General features: G+C 43.3%; 6 protein-coding genes across 11 annotated transcripts; 4 read left to right on the top strand and 2 right to left on the bottom strand.

The window, feature by feature from the left end:
* Positions 1-355: 355 nt before the first annotated feature.
* Positions 356-3,509, bottom strand: GlcT (ceramide glucosyltransferase). Its single transcript, XM_020944527.2, has one exon. The coding sequence runs from the start codon at positions 3,128-3,130 to the stop codon at positions 1,790-1,792; it is 1,341 nt and encodes a 446-aa protein (XP_020800186.1). The 5' UTR covers positions 3,131-3,509; the 3' UTR covers positions 356-1,789.
* LOC110177702 (damage-control phosphatase 1) lies at positions 3,243-5,546 on the top strand. The gene is made up of 4 exons (XM_020944528.2): positions 3,243-4,155; positions 4,213-4,329; positions 4,389-5,124; positions 5,190-5,546. The coding sequence occupies exons 1-4, from the start codon at positions 3,873-3,875 to the stop codon at positions 5,497-5,499; spliced, it is 1,446 nt and encodes a 481-aa protein (XP_020800187.2). The 5' UTR covers positions 3,243-3,872; the 3' UTR covers positions 5,500-5,546.
* A 386-nt stretch (positions 5,547-5,932) lies between these two features.
* Positions 5,933-7,801, top strand: LOC110177696 (damage-control phosphatase 1). Its single transcript, XM_020944520.2, has 5 exons — positions 5,933-6,172; positions 6,301-6,406; positions 6,478-6,577; positions 6,645-7,505; positions 7,564-7,801. The coding sequence occupies exons 1-5, from the start codon at positions 6,084-6,086 to the stop codon at positions 7,713-7,715; spliced, it is 1,308 nt and encodes a 435-aa protein (XP_020800179.2). The 5' UTR covers positions 5,933-6,083; the 3' UTR covers positions 7,716-7,801.
* A 162-nt stretch (positions 7,802-7,963) lies between these two features.
* Positions 7,964-9,825, top strand: LOC110177695 (damage-control phosphatase 1). Its single transcript, XM_020944519.2, has one exon. The coding sequence runs from the start codon at positions 7,964-7,966 to the stop codon at positions 9,335-9,337; it is 1,374 nt and encodes a 457-aa protein (XP_020800178.2). The 3' UTR covers positions 9,338-9,825.
* Positions 9,469-20,008, bottom strand: LOC110177697 (3'-5' exonuclease Snipper). Of its 6 annotated transcripts, XR_015270405.1 has the most exons (4): positions 11,877-12,346; positions 10,953-11,801; positions 10,510-10,757; positions 9,469-10,441 (listed from the first exon to the last, which is right to left on the bottom strand). XR_015270405.1 is itself a non-coding variant. In XM_020944523.2 (3 exons), the coding sequence occupies exons 1-3, from the start codon at positions 19,296-19,298 to the stop codon at positions 9,864-9,866; spliced, it is 849 nt and encodes a 282-aa protein (XP_020800182.2). In that variant the 5' UTR covers positions 19,299-20,008; the 3' UTR covers positions 9,469-9,863. The 6 variants fall into 6 exon arrangements, 4 of the variants coding, with proteins under 4 accessions (XP_020800182.2, XP_086683112.1, XP_020800181.2 ...); XR_015270404.1 differs by having other exon boundaries at positions 10,953-12,548; XM_020944523.2 differs by lacking the exons at positions 10,953-11,801; positions 11,877-12,346 and adding an exon at positions 19,276-20,008.
* A 1,505-nt stretch (positions 20,009-21,513) lies between these two features.
* LOC110177757 (uncharacterized) lies at positions 21,514-23,561 on the top strand. The gene is made up of 5 exons (XM_020944620.2): positions 21,514-21,866; positions 21,918-22,164; positions 22,225-22,307; positions 22,362-22,511; positions 22,586-23,561. Exons 1-5 carry the CDS (start codon positions 21,770-21,772, stop codon positions 23,242-23,244), a joined length of 1,236 nt encoding a protein of 411 aa, XP_020800279.2. The 5' UTR covers positions 21,514-21,769; the 3' UTR covers positions 23,245-23,561.
* The last annotated feature ends 14 nt before the right edge of the window (positions 23,562-23,575 follow it).

Raw genomic sequence — 23,575 nt, 5'->3', positions numbered from 1 at the left:
TTTCATTATCTAACATAAATGAAAATATATCCCCCACTATATATATCTTCAGCACACTTTTCGTATAGATAAGAGGGAAACGGCCATGCCGTGTCCTCCTCTTCCTATTCTGTTCGGATTTCTCTGCCGCACCCTTTCCCGGGAGAGGTCATGCTGACGCTCACGTGCCCGTTCCAAACATGATTAGATATCTTCCTCGGCACTGGCCCTCCGCGTAATCATAATTGAGAAAACCCAGGAATTGTAAATCACAAAGCCAACCAGCCAAGCGGGTGATTCATTCGATGTCACCTTATCATTAGCCCCGAGAACCTATATAAATTTGAATTACACACGAAAGTAAACAAACAACCGATTATGTTGGTCATCATATTGTATTTAATATTTTCTTTTTGTTTTTGTTGACTAGCTTTAGCCTTAATTAATTATTTAATAGTTACGCTCTAGCACTAAGGTCCGAATTAGCTTGGCAAAAACGACGACAAAGAATTTTATCTAATCTCTTAACTGAGGAAAATTCAAATGGAATGCCGTGCCTTGGGCCATTGATAAGTATTGATTAATTTACATAATTCCAGAGCCAGCACTCCTTGTTCTCCCGAACGTACGTCATTCCATTCCACATTTAATTGCACACATTTTCACCCATTTTTGGAGTCAAAGCTGCAGTCCGTGTTTATAGTTTCCCCTAATTGTTTTTACTTAAGCCGTAAGCTGCTGTTGCCACTGCTGGCCTTGGTCCAAAAGCCACGATCGTCTTTCTCCTTTCCTGCTTCGCCTGATATGCCAACTCCCCATCCTCCGTCTGTCTGCGAGTCATTTAATTCATAAATATGTTTGTGTCGCCGCCCTGTTGTTATGGCTTAAGTCCATTAAGATAAGGTTCTGCTCTCTCACACAAAATCGAAAGAATTTTCCGTCGAGAACAATCCGCTTCGATCATGTGATCGTGGAAAGCTCTATTTCAACATTGGCGCCGGATCTAATGCTCTCCTCCCGGCTGACCCATCACCTCTCGCCTCACTTGGTCATAGACCAGAGATGGGATCACTTATAATTACAGGCAAGCGAGTCAAAAGTGCGACGAAATTAATTACGCTAAAAACTGAGGGCAAAAGCGATGAGTCATCCAATATTTCCCAGCTATTTGGTCAAATCCCGCGCTCTTATGACTCACTGATAACGATGAACCTTGCGGAGCGAACTTTACAATCAATCAGAACCTAATGGCTTTCCTTTCATTCGTTTCGATTCGATTTATTCAATGGCATTCTTCCATTTTCGGAGCTTATGTACAGAAGCTGAGGCAAAAACAAAGAGCGGAAGAACCACAAAACACAAACAACTCAACTGAACTTATAACGTAATCATAAATGTAGGAGGCTTAACCGATAACAATATTCAACTAAGGTGCTGGGACGAAAAATAAATTAAGTAATTACAATTCAAAAAGCGGGGAACGATCATAAGGCTAACTATAACGTCTGTGCAGGGGCTGCTGCCCCCACACACACGATATATACGTAATAATTATATACACAAAGCATCGTTAACCAGTTTACGCGAAGCCAACAAACTGTACCTGGTCCGGATTGAGCCTAAGCCCTACATCTCAACGCAATCTCGATCGATCTTCGATCGGGTTGTCTAATCTAATCTAGGTCCATCGTCCTCGCCATCCTCTTTTTACAGCTCTAAGTCTAGTCTTACGTAGTGACTAAGGTTCAGCTAATAATACTACTAATACCAGACGCTGAGAGTACAAAATAACAAACTTAACTAGTTGCTGCTACGACGCCAGCAGCCGCTGCTTGGCGCCCGTGCAGATCAGCATCTCCCCCGTCGAGCCTGATGATCCTGCAACCGTCGTCGACGCTTCCGCCGCCACAGCTAACGTGGGCGCTGGCTGCTGTGGCGCCAGCGGGGCGTTGGCCGCATCGGACGCGGGGCTGTTCAGCTCGTAGGCGACTCCGCCCCAGTGCAACTTGTAGGTGCGGGTGCGCCAGCGAATCGAGGGATTCCACAGGGCGTGCAGGAACAGATAGGGTCCCGTAAGCTCGCGGAACAGCCAGCCGATGACGAACTCGAACTTGTGGAACGGCATCGAGCCGTGCTGGACAATGGAGAGCAGGAGCCAGTCGGAGAGGAACCAGCAGAGCACGTGCACCAGATAGAACACTAGCGGGTCCCAGCTGAAGAGCACGGAGGCCGACCAGGCGGCCAAAGCGCCCAGAATCATGCACTCGGAGAGCGGCTCCAGCAGTATGGTTGTCGGCACCATGGCCACGCGCAGCTTAGCCCAGCGGATAAGACGCGCCTGGAAGCTGCCAATGTCGCACAGCCCGCTATTCTGCAGCGCGGGTTGGCTGGAGATGCGCATCTTCCAGCCTAGTCGTGTTATGTCGCGGGCAATGAAAAAATCCTCCGCCAGGTAGCAGCCAAAGGCTCTGAGACCTCCCAGCTGATCGATGACCGCCTTGCGCAGCAGACATGACATGCCCGTGTGGCAGTTGATGCCCAGGACGTCCGCCGACAGGTAGATCCTGCTCTGGACCGTCCCAAAGAACACCTTTTCAAAGGTGGCCGCAAAGCCATCGCGGTCGCTGGTAAAGGGCATCTGATGGACTAAGGCATGCTTCTCAGACATGTTCTGGACCATATCCAGCAGAGTGTCATCCTTCATCTTGATGCCGCTGTCTGAGATCATCACGAAATCGTACTTAGCGGCCATGTAGCCAGGATGGATGTTGTTGATCTTTGGGTTGACGCCCACATCCGAGCCGCCAACAAAGAGCTTGGCGTCCACTTTGGGATACTTGGCCAGGAGTCTTTCCACCAGCTGAATGGCCGGGTCCTCCTTGTCTTCAACGCAGAAGAGCAGTTCGTACAGAGGATAGTCCATCGTGAAGAAGGTCTCCAAGTTGTGCTGCAGGTTCGGATCCACGCCCATCAGCGGCTTCAGAATAGAAACACCGGGCAGCGGCTGAGCCTCCGTGGGCAGCTTGCAGGACTTCTTGTGCAGCTTGTAGCGGCCGTAGCAGATGGCTATCACATGCACCATCCAGGTGCCGAACCAGAAAATCATGAAGAACGCCGCGAAGCCGTACAGCGGCAGTGGTAGGTGCGACATCGCGATGTGTGTGTCCCGTCCCTCGCAGTTGTGTGTGCGGAGTGTGTGTGGTGTGCGAGTGGGGGCTCCCTCGCGAATGTGTGTGTGCGGGGTGTGTAGTGGGTCCGATCCCAGTCAGTGTGTGTGAGTCGCTGGGTGGGTGGGCGCTCCTATTCAGCCAGCAGGCATTGGCTGCGGTTGCCGCGTTGCGGTTTACCCTAGGCTCGGATCACCTCTATATATTAAATATATAACCGTTGTTCGGGGCGATTAGTTGTCGTCCGTTCCGCGCGTTTTCAACATTTTGCAGATCTCGCGTCGCGTTCAATGCCCAAAAAAAACTGCTGCCATAAAGGTGCAGTGTTGAGCGGTGTCGTGAATCAGATGCGGAAGTCGAAAAGGGACTAAAAAACGACAACGGGGGTTGATGGCATTTTGCAGCACTGTGCATGAGTTTACACGGCGGCAGTTGAAGGGCCGACGAATACGGTTTTATCTAGTGATTTTTTATTATAAATTGTGTATTAACTTATATTTAATTATATTAAGTAAAGATATGAATTATTTGTGGGCTATTTAACTGTATGATTTATTAAAATCATAATAATTCATGATCATTGACAATTAAATTTCATAACAGAGCCTCTGCATAAACGCAGTATGACCCACGTTAGCCAACACTAGTCGAATTGTGCCCCTCATTGGGGAAGCTTTTAAAATATAATATAAATTTAATAACTAATAATATATATAACATACAAAAATGACACCAATGGAATCCTCGTCGAAGGACAACGACTCAAAAACTGAGGGAAGCACAAAGAATGAAGCGACAGCCAAGGAATCGAAGCTTCCGCGAGGCATCCAGACTGCGTTCGACGCCAAGTACAACATTGTGGACCTGCAGACGCCGCTAAACGCCTTCATGTCCGGCCAATACAAGCGGAGCTTCGCCTACCACAGCCTCAGAAACAGGCTGCCTGTGGTGCTGACCACCGTTATAGACACAATGACCCGGGAGAAGGCCGAGTTGGTAGCTTTGTATGGTAAGGATTCTGATTAGGATACAAAATCCATTAGACACTAATTTTATTCTTTCCCAGCTACCAACGACTTTGAACAGGCGGCGCGGGACGAACTGAAGACCATTATAGGACTGATTTCGCAGCTGAAGTACGAACTGCAAACGGACAAGGCGTTCCACGACTTCAAGGGAGCAGGTGGGTCTTGGCGCTGTTTCAAGGCTCCAACTTTATCGCAATACTCATCCCTACCTTAGAACCCGATCAGGATGACTGGAACAGCTTCCTCGGCGACCTGCCCAGTGCCGAGCGCACCTTCTACCGCGGCTGTTCTCTCAACGCCGAGTGCTATTTGTACCGCAAGCTCTACTCCTTCGTGGAGAACAGCATCTTCCTCAAGGGATACGACTACTTTGCCAAAATTAAGGAGCAGGCGCTGATTGACAACATGGACGACGTGTTGGCCCTGACCAAGTACACTCGTCGTCCCGAACACAGTCCCAAAATGTTCGATGAGCTGCTGAAGATCAACTTGTGGAGCAATTGCAACGATGCAGCCAATGACCCGGAGGCAGTAGCCCATATGCTGAACCTCAAGGTGCTTAAGAACGTGGAAGCCACCAATGAGTACGTGCTCGTCGACCAGTCGGAAGAGATTTGGCGCTGCCTGGACACCGCGAATTCGAAAAAGCCGCGGCAGGTGGACTTCATTCTGGACAATGCGGGCTATGAGCTGTTCAGCGATTTCATCTTGGCGGAATACATGCTTGAGCAGGGACTGGCCACCAAAGTACGCTTCCACGTCAAGGCCCATCCCTGGTTTGTGACTGACGTGACAGAGAGGGACTTCAAGTGGACCCTGCAGTACTTGAGCCAGCACGTGGACTACATCATCAGTTTGCTGGGCAAGAAGTTCATGCAGTTCCTCGACGAGGGCAAGTTTGAATTGGCGCCCACCTCAAATTTCTGGACTTCGCCACATGCTTTTCACAGGTGCGATCGGTGGATAAAGCTAAATATCCCCTACCTTATTCACTTTCGCCTAATTATTTTTTCAGCATGACTCAAACGGATCCAGACCTGTACAGATCTCTGCAGCAGTCGAAACTGGTTATCTTTAAGGGAGAGCTCAACTACCGGAAACTGTTGCAAGATGTTTGCTGGGCTAGCACTATGGAGCTGAGTACCTGCCTCCGTGGCTTCCTGCCAAGCAATATCTGTGTGGTGCGACGGGTAAAAAGTGAGATTATTTCGGGACTGGGAGACGGCGCTGCACAGGCACTAACCAGAAAGGATCCCCACTGGATGGTCTCTGGTAGTTATGGACTAATCCAGTTCGTCGACGGATCGCGTGAATTTGGATATTAAAAGAATCTCTTGAATGCACCAAAAATAAATCCCAATTAAATTAAGAATCGAAGCGCTTCCTTATTTTAGAAAATGCGGGCTTTGTGCTCTTTGCTCATATAATAAACAATATATGAATACACAATACAAAATTTGAGGATCAGAAAACATCCGACTCTGGTTTTGAAAATCCGGGTCACGAGATAAAAGAAACAATTAAAGTTAAACAAAAATAAAAATAAGTAAATACAAATATAAAACAAAATTAAAATTTAGAAATCTGGTCTGCGCACTCTGCTTGACAAAATAAGAATGATTTATAATTTATAAGCTTGATAGGAAACATTTTTTTGACGAATGAACTGTGTTACCTTATTAAAAAAAAAATGGATTAACCCTTTAAAAAATCCCCTTTCTCCTAAAAAAATACTGTTATTCCGAACAAGCAACTTTTAAAAAAAGTGCTGCCTTACCAAATTACACATAACTGGCAGCACTGCTTTGTCATCGTTATCGGAAACCGCAACGCAACAGTAACGAAGAAATTCAATAAACAAACCCGAATTGGAGGCTTAAAATAATAATAATAATTAATAATCTGTAAGATGTCTGGCGATCAGGATTTCGATGCAAAAAATGGCATAGTGGATGGGCCGACGCCTCCACACACGGAACTGGCGGCCCAATATAAGCAGTGAGTTTTATTTTGGAGGTCGCTAAATATAGCGCCTAGTATATGTAACAACAACTAAGATCCGCACTATCTTCACTCACACAAGCGTATTCAAGAATTTAGTTTTGATTTATTAATGTTTATTGCAGGAGCTTTGCCTATTACACGTTCCGGGTGCGATTACCCTCGACCTTGGCCACCATTGCCGATTCCCTGATCAAGGAAAATGAAGAACTCCTGGCCACATATGGAGCAGTGAGTAATGGAAATACTAGACTCTTTATTTCTGACCTTGACAGGTTACCCCTTCTCCGATTTATTTGTAGGCAGCGGGCGCGGATATTGAACAAACTACAAAGGAAGTGAAGCAGTTGCGCGAGGATATTCTGAGCAATGCGTCCCTGCTGCCCTTTGCAGAGGGAAATGGTGCGCTTGAATCACCACAATTTTCTTAAGATACCTCTCTTTAAAAGCTCAAACTTTTCCCCTTCAGATGCCCAGCTGTGGAACACGTTCCTTGACAAGCTGCCATCAGAGAAGAGAAATTACTTTGCCGCTTGCTGGCTCTATGCTGAGTGCTACATGTACCGTCGCATCTCGTCCATCTTCAAGGCCACCAGTCACCTGACCCAGCACGACTACTTCAGCCGGCAGAAGCAGACGGCCGCCCGGCTAAGTGTGGACGCCATGCTGGCGGTGGCCAGAGCCACGCGGCAGAACGAACGCAGCGCGGATGCCTTCAGGCAGCTGGTCAAATTGAATCTGTGGGGCAATCGCTGCGATTTGTCAATCACGTCTGGCAAACAGGTGAAGCCCACGGGCAATGCCTTTGACCAGGTAACGGATCTGGAGGAGAAGCTCCTCATCGATGGCACAGCGGCGGTGTGGCAAGCTCTGGACGGCGGCTCTAGCGAGGGCATTGTAGACATTGTATTTGACAATGCGGGATACGAGCTGTACACAGATCTAATCCTGGCTGAGTATATTATCGACAAGGGGCTGGCGGCCAAAGTGCGTTTTTACCCGAAGGCTATACCCTGGTTCATTTCGGACGTAATGGAGCACGATTACCATTGGACGCTCCAGTTTCTTGCCGACCAGCCGGATGCGGTGCTTAGCGAACTGGGAAAGAAGTGGCAGCGTCTCACTAAAGAGGGCAGTTTTGAGCTCTCGCCCCTGGAACACTTCTGGACGAGTCCCTACGAGTATTATCGCATGGCGGAGGTGAACCCAGAGCTCTATAAACGCCTGGAGGAGGCCCAGCTGGTGATCTTCAAGGGCGACCTTAACTATCGGAAGTTGCTTGGCGATTTCTCCTGGGACAGCACAGAATCCTTTGAGACCTGTTTAAGGGGTGAGTGGGGAAAACATTTAGTTATATATGGTATGGTATATCTTTCGATCCTGTCCAGGTTTCCGACCCTCGAATCTCTGCACTCTCCGCACTGTCAAAGCGGATTTAATCTGCGGCCTGGGAGCCGGTGTGGCGGAACAGCTCTTTGCCAAGGATAAGGAATGGATGTTAACCGGCGAATATGGAGTCATACAGTTTGCCAGCAAGTGAGATCACGAGCCATTTTGTTGAATTGTTGTAGTCTTAGTTAATGTAGGCCCAATTGTTGAACAATTAAAGCGGAAAAGGAATTTGAATTCGATTGCAATTTTAAAAATCGATAGATTCTGGAAGTCATATTTAAAAAGTCGATAATCCCCGCCAAATATAAAAGAGCACACATTATGTACGTCAGGCATTCATAAAAAATTTTAAAATCTAAACTCTTGAACTCAAAATTAAACTTTTAGGCAGTAGGAATGATTAGCGAGGCCGACAGCCGCACGGCCGATGATCTGGCGGCGGACATCGAAAAGAAGAAGGAAAATGAATTCAATGAGAAGAATCTCATTATCTATTCAGCGCCAGGGGTGCAGGAGGAGTTGTCTGCCCGCTTCTTGCACAGCATTGCCTACGTTACCCTTAGGCAACGTTCGCCGGGTCTCATCCGAGACATAATTGCTTTCCTGCGCGACCGTGAACCGGATATTGTCAAGCAATGCGGAGACTACGCCCATTTCGATCTGAAGCGGACCGTGTGGAGTCTGGAGCTGTTGCGCGAGGATATGGTTGAGAACAAGGAGTTTGAAATATTTCGGGTCAAGGCCCCGGATACCGAGCGTTGGAATAAGTTCCTTAACGCCATCGGTGATGATAAGAAACAATGGTTTTCGTCGGTGTGGCTCCATGCCGACTGCTACATGTATCGGCGCATCTGGTCAATCTTCCAGCGATCGGATACCCTTGTCGGCTACGATTACTTCGGGGAGCAGAAGATGCTGGCCACCAAAAAGGCGGTGAAGCTAATGAAGTCCATCCTAGGATCCACCAAGGACCTGAAGCGCAGCAAAGAGAACTTTCAGCGCCTGCTGAAGCTGTCGCTGTGGGGCACCCGCAATGCCTATGTGTCGACCGCCCGCCTCAACGACATGCTGGCGGAGTACGAAGCCGATCTGCTTGTCGATCAATCGGCGGCGGTGTGGCGGGATCTTAGACGGGCCTATGATCCCGTCTACGTGGACATTGTGACCGACAATGCTGGCTTCGAGCTTTTCGCGGATCTCGTTCTGGGCGACTACATCATCCGATCCCGGCTGGCGCAACGGGTGCGCTTCCACTTGAAGGCCATTCCGTGGTTTATTCTGGACGCCACCCACGAGGATTTTCACTGGCTGCTTGATTTTCTTCGCGAACAAAATCACCCTGAGCTCCAAAACTTTGTCAATGATGTCCAGCAGCACTTGTTGGATCGCTCCTTTATACTGTGCGAGAAGAGCTATTTCTGGACCAGTGGCTACGACTTCAGCCACATGAAGGAGGTGCAGCCCTGTCTGTATGTCTACCTCAGCGAGGCCTCGCTGGTGATCTTCAAGGGGGATCTCAATTACCGCAAGCTGCTCGGCGACATCAACTACAGCTCCACCGATAGCTTCTCCGACTGCCTGCGCGGCTTCCAGCCGACCAGCGTCTGTGCCCTGCGTACCATCAAAACGGACCTCTACTGCGGCCTGGCCGTCTGCCAGCTGGAGTGGCTGAACGAGGATGAACCCGACTGGATGGAGAAGGGCGAGAAGGGGGTTATCCAGATAGCAGTCAAGCATCGCCTGTCGGGAGATATAATTGTGGAGATTTGAGATACTCTAAGTCCTAATTAAATGCAGTTTTTTGTCCTGATTTTAGTCGAAAGATCAAACTCTGCGCTCGCACTTTAACTTAGTCTCAAATTGAGAGTTAATACAACGGAAAGCAATCTTTCGAGCTCTGGTTTTTATGCAGTTATTTATGGTTTTTATTAGATCCTAAATGGTAGGCGGTGTAAGTCATTAAAATAAGTATTGCATTCCGTATTTTAGAGACTACAATCTAGGCATTATCAAATAAGTATGAATGGTAGAAAAATATGTATGCTCTAAGGCCATATAGCTATAGCTATTTCTATATATATATATATTTATATGATCGCTGATCGATGCTTCGAATTGTTCAAGTCTTATCAATTGCCGTTATAATATGGGGAGGAAAAAAAACGAAAAAAAAAATTCAAATTTCATGCAATATTCTGTAGTGCGCGTCGTCTTCGTACCAATATCAATATAATTAAATAAAGATCCCAATAACTTAATGTTTAATCTTGTTTCTTGGAGGGATGGCATTCCTGCCTCACATGAGGCAGTTGGGATTGAGCTGCTGATATGGCGTTAGATCTTTGGTGATCGAAAAGAGTGCTCCGTCGCGCACCATCTTGCACATGAGAGCGCCCAGATTCTTGGCATCATCGATGCCCGAGTGGGCCCTGCCCTCGAAGGCCAGGCCCACGTGGGAGAGGGCATCGCTAAAGTTGCACGGACGGTACTTGTACCACGACCGATAAATGGCTCGCACATCGATCCACTGATTGAAGTAGGCCGCCTTCCGCATCCGCTTTCGTGTGCACTCCTTGGCCAGACAGATGCCAAAGTCCCAGTCCGTCCAGGTGACGAAGGCACAGTTGCCCAATATGTTTGATTTGCTCATTTTCGGCAAGCTAAGCTGGCGCGACCGCAGCTCCTTGCGCAGCCACTCGTGGAACATCATCAGTGCCGTCTGCAGCGGGACTCCAGTGTCCACGGTCTTCTGCTGAATGCCCGTCAGCTCGGTGCAGTAGCTGCTCAGGCGAGGCGACTCAATGGGCATGATGTACTTGTGGAACTCGGCCTCGATTTTGCCAGTCTTTAGGTTGACCAGCACAGCTGGGAATTCTGTGTAGGGAGGACGGAATTAGTTCAAGCTCCGAATTCTCTGAAAATGAAGGAAAATAAATCCTTACCAATAATCTCCGCCTCTCGCCATTGCGGTGGCGCCTGCTTCTCCCAGCAGGTGGCCTCAAAATCCACGGCGATCACATAGGTATAGGGCTGCATGGCCAGTTGCTTGGATTTCCTCGACTTTTTGCCCTTGGCGGGCACCGTGCTGGCGGCGGCTGTGATTTCTGATTCGTTTAGCGAATCCTCGGGATCGTTGGCCGGATCTGGGCGGGCTCCGTCCACATATATCGTGTCTATTAGGCCCAATTGCCTGTAATGGAAGAATATATAAGGAATTGACTTCTTGTTTTTTTTGTGGTAATATTTTTTGAATTAGTAATTTTCTAGAAAAAGTATACTCTATATGTTCAGAGGCCTTTGGCAGCTGAACTGAGACAATGACCGGATTGTAAAGTTGACAAAAGCAGTTACTACTAGACGATAAAAGTGGGTACGGGATCCTAACCTAATCAATGCTTGGTGTTCTTGTTGATCTTTAAATCCGACTTATTGCTGCTTGCCGTAGCAGACAATCATGGGTTTGAGGTGCCACACGAGGCCATTGGTTTCGCTCAGAGCCTGGGCTATCACCTCCGATGCGTTGGCCTCATTCAGGAAGGTCACAAATGCCTGGCCCTTCATGCGACCCTGCTGCATAACTTTAATGTCCAAGTTGGTGGCGGCAGTGAATCTCGAATAGAGTTCCCTTAGCTGCAGCTCATCCACGCTTTTGTCGAGGTTTTTGATGTAGAGCTTGTTGCTGGGTTCGCCCAGTTTGTAGTTCTTGTAGATGGGCAGGGCCTGGAGCTCGTTGGCGGTCAGTCGCTTCTCTAGGCAGGAGGAGAAGTGAGTCACAGGTATCTTCGGCTTGGTTGCAATGGGTGTTAGTGTCTCCGGCAGCTTGAGTTCTATTTTGGATGCCTTGAAGGTGGCTTTAGGGGTTTCTGTCTGTGAATTCGAGTGACTTCCACCTTGCTGGGCTGCCGCCTGATGCAGCATGTGGCGCGTTCTCTTGAGAACCTTCTCGGTGGCAACTGTAGGCAGTAATCGCTTCCGCTTGGCTTTCGCTTTCCCAGCCTCCTCCTGCTGATCATCATCGCTCTCCAGCTCGCTCTCGGGGTCACTGGGCACCACCTCCGTTTGAGTGGCCACATTCTGGTGATTCTTTATCAGCAAAACACTCGAGGAACGCTTCTGGAAAGGTGGCTCCAGGTTCATGCGATTCATCAGGTGCAAGACCTGGTTGTAGAATCTTTTGTTAACCTGCAGCTGCTGGCCAATCCTGGCCAGGATCTCCGGATTAATGGGCGGGTAACTGTAGCCGAGATATGGCGGCGGTGGTTGCGTAAAGTCACAATGATTATTGCAGGCATATAGCCTTCGCACATACTTGTTGATTTCCGGCTCCTGATCCTTTTTTTCAGCGCCTCCGGCTGCTGCTGCTTCCTTGGCGGTTTGTGTGGCCTTGTTGGACTGACCAGCCGCCGGATTTGCCCGCGGTCCAAAGGCACTGATGCTGAGGGGCTTGTCCAGCTGCTCGCTCAATCCTTGCAGCTGCTCCAGCGCCTTTGCCGCCTCGTGTGCATCGCCGTACTCCAGGAGCGCTCTTTTGCGGCCGTAGGAGTTGAGGGTGCGCGGTACAATTAGCCGGCACTCCTGGATTAGCTGGGCCAGTTCCTCGAGGCTGCAAGGCATCTGCTTTAGGAGCAGTTTGCTGCTTTGGACGGTCATTTCAAGCAGAAACTTTAAAAATTCCAAGCACTTTTCGTGGTTCAACTGAAAGAGAGACCTTATTACAGGGTTTCCGAAATCTCTTGTCAAGTGTAACTGGTCACACTGCTTTTTGTGGTAAACAGCTGATTTTGCTATAAATTAACATTGCCACCTTTTTCGTTGGCTGTTAACAGCACAGACTTTGGCGGGAGTTTTAAATGTTAAGTGACTTCTGCTGTGGCCTGTTGTTTGGTCGATAAAAAACAAGTTGCATAAAAAATGCATGCCGCCTCTTACTTTCACTAATTGCACCGGTTATCTCAGATTTCAGATGGTAGTTAAGCGCTGCCTAAGGCAAAAATGAAGGGGAATTAACATTCTTGTAAACTAAAATATTCAATAAAACTCAAACAAGACTCTTAACATTTAAAAACCAATTAAGACAGAAATTGATATCACCTGACTAAACATTTCATAAGAACTAACTCGATACACCATATTTCTTTTAATAATTCTCCTATTTTTCGACTTTGCAATTGAAGGCTTTAAATTGTTTCATCAAAAGCTATATACATTCACTTTTGGGAACCAAGTCGTCAGAGACAAATGCTCGAATCGCGTGCCATCTTTGGGATAGTCATCATATGACCGCACTAGCACCGTAAATGCACTTACTCGTAAATGCATTAAATTACAAACCCCCCTGGGGTTTTTCTTGTTGGTTTAGATCTCCTTTTCAGATGAGTGTAATTTTCCAATTTCCAGAGAGAAGCGACGGCGACGGCGATGGCGACCGAGCCGGAGTCAATGCACTTTTGGCGCACGCTTTTAATCAAATTGAATTACATACGAAAAATGCCCGACATGATCTGCTCTGCTTTTTGATATATGGCACACACAAAGTGGTTATAAAAAGATCAGCGGCGAGCCAGCCGCCCCCAGATTGCATAAAATTTGCAATGATTAAATGGACAAAACATGGGTCAACGGAGCATCCGAGGGGGGGAAATGTGCATTCAGACACTTTCGCTTTTCACTGGCTTTTCGGAACCGAGCCGAACCACATGCGGAAGTCGCCAAATTGGATGAATGAACTCTCCTCCTCTGCCCTGCTCTGCTCTCGGCAAAAATAAGGAAAACAACTTTTTGAATTCACTTTTACTTGCGCCAAATGAAACGAGTACGTCCAACCGCTGTCGGCTTTGCATTCTAAGTGACTTTAATGGGTTAAGCTATATTTAGAAAATTGCAACAAATTGCCAAGTGGAATGCCAGTGGAGCACATAGCAATTTGCACGCGGAAAGGAGGTTAACTGGAGGAAGGATCAATTGCAATGGGGAAATGGGCTGGAAAATAGATAGAAACATTAAGGATGTGTTTTGGGGTTTCGTTAGGCGATCTTTAGGAAATGTCTAGGAGGGTATTTCATGGATATATACGAATTTGAATGCATTTGGATATAATTAAATAATTGAAGTACATAGGAAAATGTTTCTAAAATTTGATAACATCTTGGAGATAAGTATTGCCTCAGTTAGTAACCTATTTTCAAAATAATTTATTCACCCTACTGAATAAGCAACAGGTTTTCCCATTGGTCATCACCTCCTCTGTATTCTCTACATTCCCTCCCAAAAATCATTCAGCAAGTGATGACAAGCCCCTTTTTACACATTCCCCATTAATTATCCCACGAAAAAGCATTGCAGTGAAGTGCGATTCGCATTGTTGCTGAACAATATAACTAAGCAATTACTAATCACTCTACACAGAGAGAGAGAGAGAGAGAGAGAGCCCACTTTCAATTAAATAAATAATACCTTTCAAGGCATGAATAGCATGAACAGTAGTTTTGAGCCAATTATTGGCAGCCTAATGAGTTTTGGTCAAATGAGAAGTGTGCTCGAGCACAAAACCGTCAATGAATAACAAACAAAATAAATGACTAGAAACTATAAATAGCTAGAGGAGTATTTTGTGAATATAGAACTCTGATTCAATGGAAAAACAGGAGAGGAAACTAACTTCGGGAAGCCGAGGTTTATATACCCTTGCAGATTGCATTTTACAAGGATCGTATCGATCGAAATCGCTAATAAATATGAGTTACTCGCATTCTTTGAGTTGATATTTAACGATATTTTTATATAACAATTTATTCTATAAAACCAAATTTTAAAATCGCACAACTAAGTCAAAATCGCATTAATTTTAATTCGGAAAGCTTCCCTATGCTAGTTTTTATTATATTAATAAAACTGTATACTTAATTTACAATTTTAAAAATTTGAACATTTTATCAATTTTTGACAATTTTGAAAAAATTGACAAAAATTTATTTTCTTTCCTACATGCCTAGAAATATTCGCCTGTTGATGCTGATCAAGAATATATATGATTTATAAGGTCGGAGTTATAATACCCTGTAAAGGTATAAGATAATAAAATGAGGTAAAAAAACCAATTTAGAAATATATCAACTTAGAATATTTTTATAACGTATTTATATAACTTTAAAGTTTCTTAAAAATAAAATTCATAATTAGTTTGTTATTACTTTCCCAACTGAATAAAAATAAACAACTGATTTACATAAATAGTAGAAATTACCGTATAATTACAGCATTTAAAGAGAATCACGTGGCACCTTCGGCATTTAAATTTAAAGAATCGTGAGCGACAATTGAGTTCCCCTTTAGCTTTGCTAATTGACACTATACTATATTATACTATAGAGTGGTATTTATTTACAGATCATTATTATAGTCAAGGTCCTGGAGAGGAGACGACGACTTGGGGCTTCGCTTTGGCTTATTCCAATTGATAGAAATTAGCGAGAGCTACGAAACAGAACCGTTTGGGGAAGGGCGACGAAGGTAGCTGGATTGCAACGAAATTATATATATTTATTGCGCATACGCCCCGCGTGCCGGGGGGAGACTGGCGCGTGCATAAAAGTCGGGCCAAAAACGTATGACGACCTTCCCGCAGTCAGGCCCTATTTGGCCGGGTTACGTCTCTCCGCCGCCTCCTCCCCCTCTAGGAACTCCTTGCCGGCTTGCATTATTTTGAATGCAATATACAATGGCAGTATACCCTTGATTTTGTCCATTATATATCTACTATATAGTGGCGGTGCTTCCACTGCATCTGTGTCGGTATCGGGTTCGGTTCGGTTCGGTGTATCCGTGAGTTTCGTGTGCGCCATGCTCTTGACTTTGGATAAGTTTGGTGAAAACTGCTTTCAGCCGGATTTTCCGCACTCTGTAGCCAGAATTGGAATCACAAAACGAGACGACGATGCCGATGTCGATTCCGATTGCCAGCCAATGTCGGGGCATGGAATTGCGCAAAAGATTTGATATAGCTTTGGAATCTCGAGAGCATACCATAAGATCGGTCAAAGGTGGCTCTCAAATCGGACTCAGTATTGGATATATCATAGATATATGTTATATGGGGTTTCTGGTCTTACAGAGTATGCCCTCTTCGTTGTGGCCTCTCAAGAAGCATTGCTTCTGTTTGATCTTTAATTTGTGCGCAGCAAAAATTCAATTGTTGAGCAAAAATAATCTATAAACTTATAGACTCTTTATATAAATCGTAGCAATAATAATACATATACATATTTTGGTTTGCGGGTCTTTAATGTCTGAGAAAGTTCTCACAGTTTGATTTATAGTCATTACAATTGTTATGACGTGGAAATTAAAAATAATTTGTATACTTAAAAACGGAAATGATCAACTATTTTGGGGTCTGTAACTATCTAGATCATAAAGTTAATGATGCCATTTCCTGTTGTATTAAATGGAAAGTAACGAAGAGTTCTATTTTAAGGCAGTATTTGACACAAGTCAATAGGGAGATTTGTTCAATAAATTGTGCCGTAAAGACTTGGTAAAACATACATAAGATCCTCTAATTAGAACTGTTACTGTAGTTTAAAAATATTTCACATTATTACAATGTTGATAGCTAGTGAGGGAATAGGAGGCTGTTTGTCGGCTTATTCGCACAAAACAGGTTTTTGTGTGGGAATAAAAATGAGCACAGCTCGGTGACAAGTTATAAAATTTTGCACACTTTTGCAGCTACTTATTAGGGGGTCTACCTATCTATACCCAAAATATATGCAAGTATATATACTCACGAGTGAATGGCCAAGACCTCCCATTGATCGATCAGGTGCATTTCGCAGAGATATCCTTATCAGTCAGTGACACGAAATACGAATTATCTGGCGGGGATTGAGAAATCGAACTGACACCGTTCCGCCTATTTTACGATTTATGGTTAGAAAAATACAAAAGTAAAAAAGCACAAATCTCGGTTGGAAGCTTTTTCTCATTTGTTATTGTGGGGACAACAATGGGAAGGTTTCCATTTATAGAATACTACGCATTTCAATTAATAAAATAGTCATAATTAAATTAAAGAGTCGCCAGCACGAGTCGTATAACAATAAGGTCGAGATTCAGAGATTATTCATATACGTACATGGTATGTAAATATATAAACCCGAGGCATTTGCAGCAGCAGATGCAGCAGCAGCAGCACCATTGTTTATATAGTAACTCGAGACCATGTCGTCATATAGATTACAAGCTTTATCAATGCAGCCTCCCGTTTTACTTTTATTACTCTTTTTATTGTGTGCCCCACAAAAGTTTCCATTGCTCAGCGGCTCTCTATGGATGCATCTATATATATGCTATATATATATATATATATATATGCTATATACATATGCTCTTTATGGGATGTGTGCAAATTGAACCAGCAGGTCAGATGAGGACATATTGGGGCCATTGGGCTGAGATGTACAGATGATATGCACTGTGGAATCTGCTGCTGATGCACTTCTACAGCTTCCAAAGGGGAAAACTGTCAGCCTAGAGAAGTCGTCTCCGGAGTGGAGAAGCCCCATGTTGGCTTCGGTTCCAATTACACTCAATTACAGCAGCCCGATCTCAATTTGAGCTGAAAGGCTGGGAGTTATTTTTGGAAACCAAATTGCAATTGGCAGGCGGTGAGTCACTCAATTGAAATCACAGGTATAGGTGCTATATACATGTGTACATATATGTATATTCCGCAATTAAAAATACAAATCAAAGCAATAGAAACCACTTTGAACCAGCTCCAAGCGCCATTAATCCATTCTGTAATCTAGAATAGACTACGTACTCTACTAAAGACTATATACTATATGGATTAGAGCCCCCAATTCGTATAACTGAACACGAGGGCAATCATTCAGTGGGCCATCAATCAACTGATCGCTAATTTAACGCCTTTGCATCGCCGTCTCGATTAATTTAATCATGTGTGTATATTTGTTTACTTTGCGAGGGTAAACATAAATAAATATAACCAAATCGGAGTAAGCGATGAATGAACAATTACAGCGCTGCAGGCGGACTTTGGTAATTTAATTCCCCGTACATGTACATTTTATACCCTTGTAGGGTATTATAATTTTAGTCTAAAGTTTGACCCTATAAATTATAAATATTCTTATTTAGCTTCAACAGCAGATTCACAGTTTTCTGAACTTCAAGTTAATGCTTTTCGATTTTAAATTTGATTCTCTAATCCAATATCAAACTTCAAGGGTATACAAAATTCGTCTTTCCAAAGTTAGCTTTCTTTGTTTATTATTGCAGTCGTTGTGAATGCTGGATAAAAACAACAAGGGAAATCGATATGACAAGTATACATTGTTTAATAGGATACATACATACTATATACTGCGGTAATCTTCATAACTGAATTAATTGAATAGAATTATCATGAGATTTGTTACCCCTAAGATTACCTTATTTATTAGAATGCATTTGAATTAGAATTTTAGATTTGTTAGCGAGCTATTTATAGAGTTCCTTATGGCTCAGAGTTAAGAGATTAATAAGTTATGTTATTTTCTTACTGGCTTGAATTATCATAAAGTATTACTGATGTGTAATATCATCTTACTATCATAAATACATGTTGCTTGATATTTTTATAAGCCTTTTTTATTTCTTAAGGAAGACTTTCTATTGGTTAGGTTTCCAGTACCCTTCGGGATTAATATATATATCCTTGTTTTAAGATCTTAACTCGTATTCATTTATATAAATAATTTCAGTTTCCTACTGTTAACAAGGCACTTCTAGTGATACTTGTCAGATAGGTGCCTTTCAGGGGCGTTAAAGTGCATTGACCAACCCAATATCAACAACTCGACAACTCTCTGTGGAAATAAATATTTGCGTAAAAGTTATTACACGGGGCGGCCTTAAGCGATTTTCTGTTGACCAAGACGCAACAAAAAAGGCCAGGGTCGGATTTTCTAGTACTCGGTCGGGCGAAAATGAAAAATAAGGTCAGCTGAGGTCAGCCAGGATGACCGACCTGGCCGAGAAAAATCAATTTTTTTGTTCAGTTTCATCACTAGCTTAGTTTCTGGGAAATAAAATGGAGCTACTAAAACCAACCTTTCCAGTTAAAACTCCGCCCCTGGTTGGACTCTTAATTGCAGCTTGTTAAGTGGTAAAGCAAAGAGTGAAAGAGTGTGGGACCTGACTTTTTTAGCGGGGCAATTTCACGAAAGCCGGTCTCCCACGAATTGGAATAATAAAATTGGTGTGTTCCCTTTTTAAATTTCAACTAAAATAAGTAAATTATTATTTTTTTAATTCTTTAAATTGAAATCTTGTACATTTAAAATCGTTGGACTAATTTAGTTTTAGTAGAATTGTTCTGTTTAATTTTTTTTAATAATCATCAAAAATGGGTTGAAAACAGAAACTCAAGTTTGATTGAGATACCTTTGGATGGACTTTTTGATTTTTTAATTTACAGCGAATTTTCTTTGCAAGAACATTAATTTATGTTCAATAAATTATATGTGTCTCATAAAAATATTAAGTAAAGACCTTTTGTAATACAATCTTCTTACTTTTATATTTGTTTGAAATATATTTGAAATATTTTATTTTTACAGAATCAAGTTGAAATCAAGGACCGGAACACCTGACATTGGGTTTATCCCGAATATTTTGCATTTTTTCAAGTGGGAAAAACTCACCTTGCCAGTCTTATCAAGGCCATGTTTGTTGTGTGTGCCTGTTTTTTTTTTTTTGGTAATAATTGACTTCTCCGAAAACCTTTAAGATTTTTGTACTTCAAGAAATTCGTCAGAGTCTATATATATATTTTTTTTAGGTTCTCCTTTCCCTTCCTCTTCCACCTTTCTATTTTGGCAGTGCAGAAAGTAACGGTAACTAGGCGAAAAAAGGGAGGAGGACGAACAGGAAGAAGAACAAGAGCGGCAGAAAATTCTTTTGTTGTCTGCTTGCCGACAGCCACCAACACACGCGCGCTCTCACACAGACACGGTAACACACAGACGCGGATGTAACACTCACACAACTACAGTTATTCAGCCGGCACAACAACAACACCAGCTTTGTGCTTTTTCGATATTTTATTTATTTATTAACTTTAAGATATCCACTCGTTTGTTTACATCTTTCCACACGCGGAGCAAAGGTAATTGCAGTTGCAGTTGCATTTGCTGAATGTGTCGTCGGGGCGGTCAGTGGGAGAATTGTGGCACTTTCTGGGGCATTACTCGCGGCCCGGCAGCTCTGTTTTCAGCGGTTTGGTTCGCGTTCTGCATGTAATATTCAATTGAAGCGGCGGCTAGCAAATGCAGTGCAGGCTCTGGGTCGGAAAACTGTATGTTTGCTTGATCGAAGTGAGTTAACAGAGTTTTGCCGACCGCCTGTCAGCTGTTCTGTTCGGCGCTGCAAGCTAACAAAGCTCTGTCGAGCGGGTGTGGCAACGCTGCGATCAAATGGTGGGATCTGGCAACTTTAGAGTGCTTTTTAAATTTGAATTTTAATTGTGAAACCAAGATAAGTTTTTGAAACCCTAATGGTTTTAATACTAATTAATAATGTAATAAAAATTTTAATAAACTACCTTGATGCATTAACAAATGTGTAAGAGTTTACTTCTTAGCATTATACAGTGCTTTTTATCCTACAAAATAGGAATCTGAAATAAAGTTTATTTTCTTTTTCAAAAGTTATTTTCTAATACTTGTTGAGTATAGGTTTCTAATTAACCTTTTTAAATATTAAAGAGCCCCCAAAGCTAGAATATTCACTGGAATCTAGAAAGACTTTCCGAAAAATGAATAAACAAGACATAAATATGAATATATTAACGCTACCGTATGCGAATTATATAGAACTGCCAGATACTGAATATTCAGATTGACTTTACGCATCTTTATGTTTTAGAATTAGCCAAAAAACACTGTCAAAGTTTAGCAGTTCTTCGGTATATAACAATGGGCACCTTGTACCGGGGAGTCAGTCGATAAAATTCACACCTGTCTTGAAGATCACCTGAGAAGAAACATGAACCTACTCCCTGGATTACTTTTAGTGTTTTGCCTGATAGCCTTTGTTAGTGGTATGTAAAACTAACGATATTTCTGTAGGAGATGGCATTATTAATCCTTTGGATTTATTACAATAGCTGAAGGTCATAAACAAAGAAGGCAGACCTTTAAAGTTTTCAAGCAACGACAACTAAATCCAGCAAATTTGGGACGTCGAGGAGAGAAAACTGTATTCTTCCATACATCCACTACCATTCCCACTTATTCTTCCACTTCTACTTCCCCTACTTGACCAACAACACCAACAAGACGGTCTTAGATAACAAAAAGATAAGAACCGAGCACGATCTGGAATACCACCAACTTGTGAATAGCTTTGACGAGGAGGATTTCGATGACATCATAGAGCAGTACAGGTCTCGCAGGAGGAAAAAAAAAAACCGTCGTCAACCTAGTCGTCACAACCATCGCCATTAGAAACCATCTGCTTATATCAATTAAATATAATTATGACAATCAATGCGATATTATGGAATTTTACCATAAATCTTTGAACAATAACCCAATGAAATATTCTCCATATTCTAATAACAATATAACCTTAAAAATCTACACTCGACACAAGGTTAAGTTCGTTGACATTCCAAGAATTAATAAAATTAAATAAATAAATATAAACTTAAATATTTAATTTCTTTTGTGTATAAATTTACATATATTAACCCCATTTATGACAGAAACAGATGCCAGATTAGACATGCTAATTTGGAGAGCTGTTATGTTATGATAGGCGAAAGAGTCGATCAGTTAACGATTCTGTGAGGTTGATATTATTATGAGACGGAGATGAGACGAATCCAACTATTTATGTTTCCTCCAACACTGAATCCTGGGGAATACAGGGGAATCAACAACTAAAATTCCGAATTACGAAGATAACCTGGGAATATCTTTCTGGATAGTTTGAACTTTGATCATGTAGAAAAGGCAATAGAGAGTTTAAATATTCTTGAATTGAAGAAGTAAGTCTAAAAAGAATACTTTCTGTTAAAAATAAGCTACAAAATCTAGTGTATTAGTATTTAAACTCAATGCCAGACATTCAAATTGTTGACAAGAATCATATATATATTATTCGTTCCGCCTTAAATAAAATTTCTCATACAACATGTGGGAGCAGCTGGAGAGATATCGCAATCATTTTTTACAACGTGAACTCAAGGATTCGCTAACGCCCAGCTTGATTAACAATCAGCAGAGAAAGGGTGAGTTTAGGGCTACATAAAACAGGATTTCAGCAATACTTAAATCCTTAGAGTGGACTGAGAACTTGGAGAAGCGAGATCAATGCAAATGCTTCCCCAATCGCGATTCGGCAGCCTCCACATACTTTGACGATCGGGCCCAGTTGGCCTATGGCTGGTTTGCTCTGCCCAAATTGATGAAGGAATTGAACAGCGATGTTCGCCTAACCCACTGGAAGGCCATTGTCTCCTTGACGGAATTTCTTTTGAATCCATTGAATGCACAGGATGCTATCACCCAACATGATATCGTTAGAAAGTAGGTTGGATTATGTAGGACATAGAGTTGTCTTTAGCCTAATATTGTTTCCTTGAAAAGGTTAAAAAATGCCTTTATGCGTTGGAGATTGAAGCATCACAAGGAAGAATATAGGGAGGGAGAGATGTACCTCAAGATTTATAGTGAGTATTGGGAATACAACTAATATTATTGCTAGTTTAATATTCTTCCACAAGATATTCTCTCACGTAATTTTAATGGTGCCGAGAATATTGCCAATCGCAAGTGTCTTCGGGTGGAGTTTTATAAGATTATTAAGGACAAAGAAGTCCTGAAAGATGAGTTGGCTTCGGAGATCCTGAGCAATTTGACGGGCAAACCAAAGGGTGAGCTAGGATACACCATCAAAAAATGATATATATTTTACAATTCAAAACCCTTTCTCATTTCATTACTTTAGTTCTGGGAATTATCTTAGAGGATCCAGAGAACTTTGCCGCTTTGGCGGACATCTTTAAACAGGATCCCTGTCGACCGCACTATCCCATACATTTGTGGCATCACCTGTGCCACCTCCTCGAAGTGGCACCCGAACAGGGATTGGAATTGGGCTTCTTTGAGCTCCTCCACTTGAGGATCCTTAAACGATTGCCCGACTTCCGGGACATGGATAGCAAGGCGTTCGCTTTGCTCCTCCGCTGTGCTGAAGGCCAGAGGCGTTTCGATGCCGTCGATGGGGTGAAGCTCCTGCACGACATCTTTGCCACGATGGACGGAAAGCCAAGGAGATTACTGCCTCTGCAGAACTGGGAGTATTTGGTTCTGGCCCTGGTCAATGGACTGCACAGCAAGAAGGCTTTGTGGCGGAGTCGGGAGTTCACCATGTTGCCCTGCTATGTGGGTCGCATCTTGCAGACGACAGAGACCAATCCCCGCCTGCAGTTGCACTGCCTGAAGGCACTCCGGGAGCTGGGCATGATGCCGTGCATCAAGCGTTATATTATTGCCAACTGGCTGGAGGATATCTGCAAGCTATTTTGTCTGGATGCGGAGGCGGAATGTGCCAGGGATTCGTTGGTCGACTGGCTACGCCGCGATATTGCCGACAGTAGTAGTTAATGTCTTAACTGTGTTTTGCTTTTATTTCAAGAGAGAACATAGAATTTCCCCGCCTCTAAACTGTTTAGATAAATTCAAGCTACCCCTCAATATTAACTTTTGGTCCCAAAGAGAGTCCTTTTATGAAAAAGGGGATGCTTTTGGGACACACACACAGAAAAAGAGCGAGGAAGAGCTTTTCAGAGAGCAGCTACTGCCAGCTGTTTTGGCTTCTGCTTTAAAATAAAATAAATTGTGGTTAATATTTAACACCTTATAAAAGTCCATAGATTATATCTTAAATGGCTTGCAAAATAAATATCCTTTGCTTGCCTTGACCCTGCTGTATATC

This window comes from Drosophila serrata, unplaced genomic scaffold (assembly GCF_035046125.1).
Source record: "Drosophila serrata isolate PLE 108 unplaced genomic scaffold, ASM3504612v1 contig_165, whole genome shotgun sequence".
Classification (NCBI taxonomy): Eukaryota; Metazoa; Arthropoda; class Insecta; order Diptera; family Drosophilidae; genus Drosophila; species Drosophila serrata.
The sequence above is the reverse complement of the archived record's forward strand: the minus strand, read 5'-3'. Positions and strand labels throughout refer to the sequence as shown.